General features: G+C 41.7%; 1 protein-coding gene across 2 annotated transcripts in view; it reads right to left on the bottom strand.

Moving 5' to 3' along the window:
• The window catches only part of TNFRSF17 (TNF receptor superfamily member 17), a 115,044-nt gene that overhangs the window by 59,378 nt on the left and 43,469 nt on the right, over window positions 1-12,197 (bottom strand). Inside the window, exons 3-6 of one of the 2 annotated variants that reach the window (XM_082429704.1) lie at window positions 10,939-11,177; window positions 7,412-7,461; window positions 3,675-6,592; window positions 3,094-3,142 (exon numbers count right to left, since the gene is read on the bottom strand). The exons of the other annotated variant lie outside the window; for it this stretch is intronic. Coding sequence (XP_082285830.1) covers window positions 3,094-3,142; window positions 3,675-3,730 — 105 coding nt within the window. The 5' untranslated portion in view covers window positions 3,731-6,592; window positions 7,412-7,461; window positions 10,939-11,177. The remainder of the gene's footprint in view (window positions 1-3,093; window positions 3,143-3,674; window positions 6,593-7,411; window positions 7,462-10,938; window positions 11,178-12,197) is intronic. 2 annotated transcript variants of the gene reach the window in all.

The following is a 12,197-nucleotide window of genomic DNA, read 5'->3' as shown; positions in this document are numbered from 1 at the left end:
AGAAAGAAACAAGCTTGGCGAGTCGGGGAAGCCGAAAGGAGCGGCTGAAGTGTAGAGAGTAGCCCGTGATGGGGAGACAGGCAGGAGATGAAGTTGCAGAAGTGAGGTTGGGGTGGGCTGGTCCTCAAGCCCACATAGATCCTGGCCCATCACCTATATAAAACTCAGATCTTCCTCTAGACAAGGGGCTCCTTTCTGGCCACCCCCATGGTCCTACCCTCAGCTCCTACCTCTGATGGACCGTCCCAAGTAGCCCTGGCTGGCTCCCCCTGGCATCCCAGACCCTGCTCTCTCTCTACCTTGGGCATGCTAACAAGTAGGAAGTTCTTTCTTACGTATAACCTAAATCAGGGTTGCAACAATTCAAATCCATTTTCTGTTGTCTTAAGTAACAATATAGGAGAGTTACCATCACCATCCTTAGCATATTACCATTCCTTAACATATTACAATTACCACTTTCTGAGCACAAGCAATATGCTAAGAGCTTTAAGGGAAAAGGCTCAGAGAGGTTAAGTAACTTGTCAAAAGTCACACTTTTGACACAGCTAAATGCTGCGGGAAGATTCAGACCCAGTTCTATCTAACTCCAAGCTGAACTCTTTCTATTACGTTCTACTTCCCTCCCCTGGCTCTTCTCAAACGTACAGACTCTCAACACTTCTCTTTATGGATGGTCACAATAACCTGATTTATCTATATATAAACAACTAGGTGGTTCTTCTTGTTCCCCATACCTTGCCCTGTACAGGCTGAATCAAGAGTCAGTCTCTATACACACTACTATATACAAAATAGATAACCAACAAGGACCTACTGTATAGCACAGGGAACTATACTCAATATCTTGTAATAACCTATAAGAGAATGTAAAAAAAATAATATATATATGTATAACTAAATCACTTTGCTGTATACCTGAAACTAACACAACATTGTAAATCAACCATATTCCAATATAAATAAATAAATAGAGTCAGTCTCTACGGCTTATTATTTGCAAAGTTTGTAATCAGCAAGAGTGGTTTCAGTGTATAACCGACGGCATATTAATATTATCTAAATCCTGAAAATAGTAGATGTGAAATAACATTTGTTCAATGAACGACAAACCAGGAAGGATTACATTCTGCTAGTTTGGCTGAGGGGATAAATGACGTGGCATTTGTCAGGCAGTAGCCATGCCCTGGTGTTTGTCATGCTGTGTCCACGTTGGGTGGACATTCTGCTACCCTTCAATAATTAGGTCATTTTCAATAAATAAAACTTATTCTGCTATAGAATTATTGGACCATACACTTCCCCAAAGTCTCTATGAATTATGCATATTATGCAGAGTTTATATTGAGGATCATTTCCCTGTGCTGAGTAATTGGACCTAAATATTGTGATAAGTCCATGCAGCCTTCCTCAATCAACAAATCTTGATATCCTTTCTCCCTTCTCCCCTTTTTATATCTTGGTTTCTGACTTTTCTCTTGTTTCATGCTTTTTGGCATTATTGTCCCTACTGTTTTATTGTAAAATGCTTCCAATCTTCTTTGGAAATTGATAGGGTTTCGAATCAGTGACATTTTTAGAATGTGCGGCCATCCTGTTGAAATCAGTGATGGTTTTAAACCACAGATTTGTTTTTAATCCAACTGATCAGAAAACAGCTTATTTGTTAAAGTAAAGCTTTAAAAGCTTCTTTACAGGAGCAAGTTTGTGCAGTTTCTGATTGAGTCCCTGTGCAAGACACACGAGTGATGTTAGGATCATGTGTGAAGATGTGGAGGATGAGCCCCAGCTTTGCAGTCTGACAGATCTGGGCTCAAGTCATTCAATTTCTCTGAAGTTGAATTTTCTCCCTTGACAATGGAGATATGGCCCTTCAGGGCTGTTGTGACACTAAAGATAAATAAATTTTGAAGTTACAGTAAAGATAATAACCGCAAGAGCCAGCAATTCCACTTCTGGGTATATACCCAAAAGAATCGAGAGCCAGGACTCAAAGATACTTGTATACCAATGTTCATAGCAGCATTATTCACAATAGCCAAAAGGTGGAAACCACCAAGTGTCCATCAACAGATGAATGTGTTAGGGGAAACACTAACTGAAACCGCCCACCCTGGCCAGGCAAGATAGTAGCCACTTGCATGAGTTATCTTACAACAGCAGGTCCTGGTAAGGAACGCGGAACTAACAAGCTACCACCAAGAATTCGGGAAAGGTCAAAAGGAGAGACTCTAGTCCATATGTCCTACCAACCTCCAAGAATCCTTCTCACTGGAATCCGTCTTGGCTGAGCGATGTGTGCGCCACCAGGAAGGACCCTGAGTCAGAATGATTGGCCAGAGACAACCTGGAAACTAACCCCATCACCATAAAACCCGAGACTGCAAGTCACGTGGCAGAGCAGTTCTCCTGGGTTCCCTTACCCTGCTGCTCTCCTCCCGGGCACCCCTTCCCAATAAAGTCTCTTGCTTTATCAGCACGTGTGTCTCCTCAGACAATTCATTTCCGAGTGTTAGACAAGAGCCCACTCTGGGGCCCTGGAAGGGGTCCCCCTTCCTGCAACAAATGGATAAACAAAATGTGGTATAAACCTACACTGGAATATTATTCAGCCTCACAAAGGAATTGGACTCTGATACAACATGGATGAACCTTGAAAACGTGCTAAGTGAAATTAGCCAGACACAAAGGGACAAATACTGTATGATTCTACGTATGAGGTGCCTAGCATAGGCAAATTAATAGAGACAAAATAAAATAGAGGTTATCAGGGGCTGGGGGAAGGGAGTTATGGCTTACAAAGTTTGTGTTAGGGATGATGAAAAAGTTCTGGAGATGGATGGTGGTGATGGTTGCAGAACAGTGCGCATGTACTTAATGCCACTGAACTAAGTGATTAAAATGGTAAATTTTTGTTAGGTATATTTTACCCCAATTCTTTAAAAATAGAAAATTAAAGATAATAAAGATAGTTATTTTTGTTAATAAATTATAATTGCTATCATTATATATTTGTACAATATATACATGATTTAGTAGGCTAGCTGTGCAGCTTAAAACTACTGAATCTAGTCGGAGTTTTCCTCGTCTTACCTGTATCAGACCTTTCTCAGCAAGGGGTCTGTAGAAACGTGCGGGGGCCCTGGAAAGAAAGGTGCAGGCTCTTAGATGTATGTAAAACATCACAAGCACTATGGTAATACCTCAGGAATAATGAACCCTGATTTCTGCAGAATGAATCAACTTTTCATCTGCGTCAGCTGATTACTATCAGACTTTCTCTGTGCTCTCTGTTATGGGTCTTTTACATTCACAAAGGGGATGTAATGAGATAATCATTAGCCCTCAGACAGCTATTTCAAAAGTAAATCAATAAGCCAGTGGAACCTGGGGACTGCTGCTATTTAGACACCTTTTAATGGCCAGCCTCTGCTAACCCAGGGAGAGAGTTGGGCCATGCTGGCTGAGGAAACAGGCAGCTCTTAGGGTGGTCCTGGTAGTTTCATTCTGCTTCAGGGGGACAAACCCATTTACAGGGAACCCCAGGGGGTCAGCGATCATTAAACTTCTTGGATTTTGGCCACGGAGGGCACCGGGATTACGTTGGCTAAGATCTCTGAATACAATCATTTCCTTCAGATGAATGGGCAAAGTGACGTAAAAGATTTACTCACAGAAGCATCTCTGATTCCTGGGGAAACCAGAACAACGAGTTTTCCGAGCAGTTCATTGGGAAGGTGGTTAACACACAGGAGCCGGTGAGGAAGCCAATTTCAGGACAAGAACCAGTTGATTAACCAAGACGGAGTTCTCAGGCTCAAAGTCATTGTGATCTTGTTGGCATCACCAAGTTTTAACAATATTGTAAGCAGATAGGGTAGGGTCCCCAGAGAAACAGAAACAGGCATGGCTGTCTTGACATAAAAGAAGGCATTTTGGGCCTAAGCCATTTTGTGATCTAAGCCTGGCCACAAGGCTTGCCCTTGAACAGGTCTCAGTAATTAGTGATCTTAAGGGAAGTGAGGGAATGCAGGAACAAAGGAAAAGCAGTCAAGAAACAATAGTTCAGCGATAAAACAGAGTCCTAGTTCCTTCTCAAGGGATACACATCACAATCTAATACAGTCTTTGAGTTCTGCAGGAACTCAGGTGGAGGACAGAATGATGTTGACCCTCGTGACTTCAATCAACTGAAGCTTGGACTCTGTTGACCTTGGCCCCAATTCTATGCTGAATTCTCCTCTGCTCAAGCTCCTTCATGAATATGCATGTACCCTTAGCTTAAAACTTCCCCAATTTTGTTGTTCAGGGAGACATTGCTTTGGGAAAGATCCCTGGTGTTTTCTTTACTTGCTGCAGGTGATAAATCCTTCCTTTCCCTGCTCTTTGGCTTGGTTGTGTCTTTTGGCTGGACACCCACCCAGAGGTGAATCCAGTTTTTCAGGTAACAATATCACTGTCATCATCATCATCGTCATCTGCTATCAATTCAGTCTTCCCTTACCTTTTTTTTTTTTTTATTTTTTTTATTTTTGGCTGCGTTGGGTCTTTGTTGCTGCGTGTGGGCTTTTCTCTAGTTGCGGCAAGCAGGGGCTACTCTTCCTTGTGGTGCGCGGGCTTCTCATTGTGGTGGCTTCTCTTGTTGCGGAGCACCGGCTCTAGGCGCGTGGGTTTCAGTAGTTGCAGCACGTGGGCTCAGTAGTTGTGGCTTGCGGCTCTAGAGCGCAGGCTCAGTAGTTGTGGCGCACAGGCTTAGTTGCTCCGCAGCATGTGGGATCTTCCCAGACCAGGACTCGAACCCGTGTCCCCTCTGTTGGCAGGCAGATTCTTAACCACTGAGCCACAAGGAAAGCCCTTTTCCCTTACCTTTTAAATCTTTTACAATGCAATCTTCTTTGTGAAGAATTGTTTATGTATTTGTGACTCATTGAGACCCCTTTTGATGTCAGCTCTTAGGTCATTTCATTTCAAACTGCATTTCCATTAATCTAGACTTAAAAAACAAACAGGGACTTCCCTGGTGGTCTAGTGGTAAAGAATCTGCCTGCCAACGTGGGTTCGATCCCTGGTCAGGGAACTAGGATTCGACATGCTGCACGGCAACTAAACCTGTGCGCCACAACTATTGAGCTCGTGTGCCTCAACTAGAGAGCCCATGTGCCACAAACTACAGACCCTATGTGCTCTGCAGCCCGTGCCACAACTAGAGAGAGAAAACCCACACGCCACAACTAGAGAGAAGCCTGCACGCCACAACAAAGACCCAACACAGCCAAATAAATAAATAAATAAATATTTAAAAATAAATAAAAACCAAACAAATACCACGAAATTTGGTGATGGTGTCACACCTGTGAATATACTAAAAACCACTGAGTTGTACCCTTTATTGTTATTTTTTTAATATTTATTTTATTTATTTATTTGGTTGCATTGGATCTTAGTTGTGGCTCACGGGATCCTTAGTTGCAGCTTGCTGGCTCCTTAGTTGTGGCACGCAAACTCTTAGTTGCAGCATGCATGTGGGATCTCGTTCCTTCACCAGGGATTGAACCCAGGCCCCCTGCACTGGGATCATGGAGTCTTAACCACTGAGCCACCAGAGAAGTCCTGAGTTGTACCCTTTAAATAGGCAAATTGTATGGCATGCAAATTAAATCTCAATAAGCTGTTAAAAACAAACAAACCACACAAAATGAGAAAGTCTAGCCAAAATGCAGAACCAGTCAATTTACCACAGTATTTGTTGCCAATTTCAACAAAATGTTTGCTGGGTGAGGAAATCAAGCAGCAAGCAGTGTATTTTCTATTCATTATTGCTATCTCGGCTGGCATGCCCCTCTGGTTCCAAATTTCTATGAATAATTCAGAGTTGGCTATATTTAGCAAGAACAAAAACTCTGGCGGGGCAGGGAGGGATAAATTAGGAGTTTGGGGTTAACATATACACACTACTATATGTAAAATAGATAACCAAAAATGACCTACTGTATAGCACTGGGAACTATACTCAATATTTTGTAATAACCCATAAGGGAAAAGAAACTGAAAAAGAATATATATATATTCTTTTCAAGAATGGTAAGGTGGGGATTTCCCTGGTGGCACAGTGGTTAAGAATCTGCCTGCCAATGCAGGGGATACGGGTTCGAGCCCTGGTCCAGGAAGATCCCACATGCTGCGGAGCAACTAAGCCCATGCGCCACAACTCCTGAGCCTGCACGCCACAACTACTGAGCCCATGCGCCTAGAGCCCGTGCTCCACAACAAGAGAAGCCACCGCATTGAGAAGCTTGCGCACTGCGACAAAGAGTAGCCCCCGCTCGCCGCAACTAGAGAAAGCCCACGCGCAGCAACGAAGACCCAATGGAGCCATAAATAAATAAATAAATAAATTTATTTTTAAAAAAAAAGAATGGGAAGGTGATCAAATTCTGGCCAATGACATGGGAGGAGATACCTCATAGAGGGCTTCTGGGAAAAGTTTCCTCATTCCTAGAAGAGGGCTGCAGGATGAGATGCTCTCTCTTGCTTCTCTGGACGTCACATCTGGAACTCTCATCTGGAGTCCTGCAGCCATCTTGGGACCAGCCTGAGGATGAAGCCAACACCCAGAGCAGCAGACAGATGGAAAGATGTAGGTCATTGGTGATGTCATTAAGCTCCCAAACAAATGGACTAAGAAGTCAGTCCTATCTTAGGGTTTATAGTTATGTAACATAATACATTTCTCATGGTTAAATCTAGTTTGAATTGAAATTTCTATAATTTGCTTCTGCAAGGATCCTGACACTTGTACAAGTACTGTCAGTGTAACAAAAAACTGGCAATAACCTAAAAGTCTATCAGTAGGGAAATGGGTAAATAAAAAAAAGATGTATAAATAGATGGAGTTATTGTATAGCAGTTAAAAGATAAACACATGAAATGAAAGAGATTTTGTATACTATATGTAAATCTTAAAACAACATAGTGTATCTTTCATTGATTTGTATGTTATATGTATATAAATATGTCTTTAAATAGATTCGATGGATCACATTAAGTATATAAGAGTGGTTGCCTTTTTTAAGGGGGTAGAATAGGACAGGGTTGGGTGTAAAGAGGTGGCCTGTGCACTGGAATTGTTCTATTTCTGATCTTAAAACATGAATCAAGATAATGTTAAAAATTGACAATCCTGGACTTCCCTGGTGGGGCAGTGGTTAAGAATCCGCCTGCCAATGCAGGGGACACGGGTTCGAGCCCTGGTCCGGAGCGACAAAGCCCATGTGCCACAACTACTGAACCTGTGCTCTAGAGCCCGCAAGCCACAACTACTGGAATCTGCATGCCACAACTACTGAAGCCCGCGCGCCTAGAGCCCGTGCTCCACAACAAGAGAAGCCACGGCAATGAGAAGCCCGCGTACCGCAATGAAGAGTAGCCCCTGCTCACCGCAATTAGAGAAAAGCTTGTGCGCTGCAACAAAGACCCAACGCAGGAAGGAAGGGAGGGAGGGAGGGAGGGAGGAAGGAAAGAAGGAAGGAAGGAAGGAAGGAAGGAAGGAAGAAGGATTAAAAAAAATTTGACAATCCTGACATGCACTCGCTGCTATATTTAAAATGGATAACTAACATCGACCTACTTTTAGCACCGGGAACTCTGCTCAGTATCATGTAACAACCTAAATGGGAAAAGAATTTGAAAAGGAATAAATACACGTATATGTATAACTGAAACACTCTGCTGTACACCTAAAACTAACAGAACATTGTTAATCAACTATACTCCAACACAAAATAAAAAGTTAAAAAAAAATTGACAATCCTGGGATTGTATGTAGCTATGTGAGTGTTTGTGATTCTTTGTATATTCTATATTTATAACATCCTCAAAGGTGAAAAAAATCCCCCTCCCCCAATACTACCCCTGGCCCAAACAAATTTAATTAAGAAAGGCAGAAAAAAAATATTCTTTTGGTAAAGACTTGGGAACTGAGGCTAACGTCTGTATAATTACAAGTGGGCTCTAAGAGTTCATGGTTTTTTGTTAGTATGAGAGTTTTTAACCTTTTAACTTTTTATTTTGAGGTAATTAGAGGCTCATAAGAATTTGCAAAAATATCCCAAGAGGTCCTATGTCCCCACTACCCAGCTTTCCCCAATGGTAACATCTTACATAACTATAGTACACTATCAAAACAAGGAAATCGACATTGCCACAATACAATTAAGTAAATTCTACACCTTACTGGGACTTCACCTGTTTGGTTGCACTGCACAGCCTGCAGGATCTCAATTCCCCAACCAGGGTTGAACCCGGGCCACAGCAGTAAAAGCTGAAAGCTCCGAATCCTAACCATTAGACCACCAGGGAACTCCCTTTAATGTCTTTAAGTTATAAAAGCAATTTGCTCATTAACCAGGGAACTCCCTTTAATGTCTTTAAGTTATAAAAGCAATTTGCTCATCAACGAATTAATGGATAAACAAGAAGTGGTACATCCATACAAGGGAATATTTCTCCACCATAAAAAGGAATGAAGTACTGATACATACTACAACATTTTGAAAACATTTTGCTAAGTGAAAGAAGCCAGATACAAAAGGTTATATATTGTATGATTCCACTTACATGAAATGACCAGATTAGGTAAATCCTAGAGACAGAAAGGAGATTGGTGGTTTTCAGGGGCACTGGGGAGAGGAGATGGGGAACATGTTCCCGTGGGAATGGGAACCGTTACCATAACAGTTACCGGTTTCCTTACGCCATGATGAAAATGTTCTGGAACTATATAGAGGTGGTAGTTGCACAACACTGTAAATGCACTAAATACCACTGGATTGTTCACTTTGAAATGGTCAGTTTTATGTTATTTGAATTTCATCTCAATAAAAACATTTTTAAAGCAATTTGCTTGTTGTAGGGAAGTCCAAACATAAAAGTATAAGCAAAGGGGCTTCCCTGGTGGCGCAGTGGTTGAGAATCTGCCTGCCAATGCAGGGGACACGGGTTCGAGCCCTGCTCTGGGAAGATCCACATGCCGCGGAGCGACTAGGCCCGTGAGCCACAACTACTGAGCCTGCGCGTCTGGAGCCTGTGCTCCACAAGAGAGGCTGCGATGGTGAGAGGCCCGCGCACCGCGATGAAGAGTGGCCCCCACTTGCCGCAACTAGAGAAAGCCCTAGCACAGAAACGAAGACCCAGCACAGCCATAAATAAATTAATTAATTAATTAATTTAAAAAAAAAAGAGTATAAGCAAAAATTGACAATTTTTTCTTCTCCCAGCTGCTCGTCTCTCCACATCCAATCCCACCCCACAAACACACCTTCCCTTAACTGCTTAATAGGTAACAGTCCATGTTTTAAAAAGCTTTATAACATACAGAGAGATACATGCGTTTCCTTCTCTCCTGAGTGTTTACTGAGCACTTTATCCATGTCAGGCAGGCAATGTTGCACCTGATGGGAAACTCCATGGTGAATAAGACAGACTGATAGAATTAATTTTCTAGTAAGAGGTGGGCAGCAAGCATGGGAATGAATATGAATTTCAGATTGTGAAAAAATATGAAAAAATAAAAGTAGATAAGATGGTAGAGAGTGATGTGGGTTGGCGGAGGGCCAGGGTGGCTAGGAGAGGTCTCTGAGCTGAGGACAAAACATGTGAGCTGAATGACAACAAGCTAGAGAGGTGAAGATCTAGGGAAAGAGGATTCAAGGGAGAGGAAAAAAAGCTAGATATCTTTACAGAAATAGGAGTGTACTAGGTACACTGATCCACTAGGTACATTGTACACATATTAGATATCTTGCTTTTCCCCTACTTTGCCATATATTATACATGTATTTCCATGTTGGCCTCTCACTCTTTTTAACAGCTGCATGTTATTCCATAATATTGGTACACCATCACTTAACCATTTCCCTGTTGATCGACATTTAGGTTGTTTCCAGTTTGGAGCTACTGCAAAAAATGCTGGAAAGAACTGCTATTCACACTTGTGTTCATATTTCTGTAGAAAACATCTCGAGGAGTGGGACTGCTACATCAGTGTCCATTTGTGTGCACACATTTTCATCCACTAAAAGCCCAGGACAGCTTTGACTTTTCATATCAGTCTCATGTTCAGAAGCATAAAAGATAAACTCTTAGGTTAAAAAAACAAAACAAACTACTGTGTATTTGATTAAAGGTGCAAATGCTGTGACCCTGATTTAAAGGCAGAATAACTAAGCGGGGGCTTGGAAGACCACAGAGAATGAGAGAGAGAGAGAGAGAGTGAGAGAGAGGGAGAGAGAGACTGAGACTAGGAATGCCAACAAGGGGGATTTGCATTGGAAGATGGGAATATCTGTGGTGAAATGGCTCAGACTTGAACAAGCATAGCTTTGCAAAGTTAAGCTGTTGTCAAGCTAAGCTTGTGTGTGTATCACAGGGAACAGCAGGGCGTCCTTGGAAAACTCTCAAAGTTGACAATCCTGTGTCTCAACAGCCCCAGATGAGTGTAAAAGGGCAGTATCGTGCCAGACTCCCTACTGATTCCTGCATTCAACATTTATTAAGAATGTTTTTTTATGCCAGGCATTATACTGGGCATTACAAATATAAAGAAGATGAATAAAGATTTTGACCTCAAGTTGCTCAGTCTTAACACAACAGTAATTATCAAGACATTGTAAATCAACTATACTTCAATTTTAAAAAAATAAAGAAAAAAGTGGGGGAAAAAAAAAAGAGCTTCTCTCTTTCCTGCTTGGAACAGTGTCTCTACTCTGGCAGGTCAAGGCTTTTGAAAACAAACAGAGTGGATTCTTTCCTGAATAATTATCCTATTCAGGGACAGTTAATGACATCAACTTTTCTAAGCTGCAGTCTTAGCAGTTTCTTTGTCCCTCCAAAAAGCACCAAAAGAAACTCTGCTAATTTAATTAGATGTGAAGAACTAACCTATCAGAGAGATCACCCAGTGCCCTCCGGGTGATTCCTCTTGAAGTCTGGTATCTGATGACGAGGGTTGAAGAAGGACAGTGTGGGTCACCATCTGAGTCAGCTGCTTGTGTTGACACTTTCTTAGGAGTAGGTTGGGGAGAGCAAATCTTGAGTCAGAAGTCACTTTAGGCACTTTATTTCGGACACATTGTGTTTTCTTCTTCTTGTGACTCTGAGTCAATAGCAAGGCAGGTCTCCTATATATGAAAGAAGGTCTGATTTTTATATCAGTCATTGGTAAATTCTCTGTAAACCTGAGGGCAATCACTTAATACCCACTTTAAAGCAGGTCACATAAGAAAGATCCAGTGGGGTCTTCAGAGAACTATATTAATAGGCTGTAAGCAGATTTTTGTATTAATCAGAGGAATAAATCCTCTGTTGTGGGGAGGAAAAAAATATCAATGTCCAGAAGATTTCAGGGAGCATGAACCACAGACCTGTCGAGAAACTTAAAGCCAGCCTTGTGATAACTGAGGTCACTGGTTTCTTTACATTTATAGGGCTCAATTTCCCAAGTGTTACGTGTTAAAGAAACAAAGCATCCATCAAATTTGCTAATTTAATATTAAACACAATTTCAAACCACTTAGGACTGGTTTTCAAAGGTAACTGACAGCTTTGCTTTTGATTTGTCTCATTAGGCTGAGTCCTCTTTTACCTTTAAAATAGATGTTTAAAATTAAAATTAATATCTAGATCTAGATTTTGGACCTTAACATAAGGCTAAGAAACATTCTTTCTGTGTTCCCCCCTGTACTGTTATTTCTAGCTAACAGGTTAGTTGCACTCTGTCTAGACTTCTTGCAAAAAAATATCAACAATATGTTTTTCTCTGTCTTGGGCTCCACAAGGGTGAATTAAAAGAAAACTTAACAGGTACTTTCCTACTTCGAGCAGTTGGGTCTACGTATTTATCGTTTGCTTTTTTTCTTTCCCCATGTTTACGGAACCGCAACCTGGCAGCGTGAGATGCAGTCAATCAAGTATTTCGGGAAAACCTGAGCAAATCCGGCCATTCAAAAGAAAACCACTTCACCTGAAGGAGTATAACGACGCTGGACGCACAAAAATAACCCTGTCAGTTGGGTCCAGCTGGCTACATCATGGAATATGGCAATCTTCTGTTTAGTTTGCAAAGCCCTTGGCCGGGAGGAGGAAGGGACGGAAAAGTTTGAGTGAAGGCTTTAAATGACTAGTCATACAGTGAGTCATTG

This window comes from Balaenoptera physalus (assembly GCF_965194825.1).
Source record: "Balaenoptera physalus genome assembly, chromosome: 16".
Taxonomy (NCBI): Eukaryota; Metazoa; Chordata; class Mammalia; order Artiodactyla; family Balaenopteridae; genus Balaenoptera; species Balaenoptera physalus.
The sequence above is the reverse complement of the archived record's forward strand: the minus strand, read 5'-3'. Positions and strand labels throughout refer to the sequence as shown.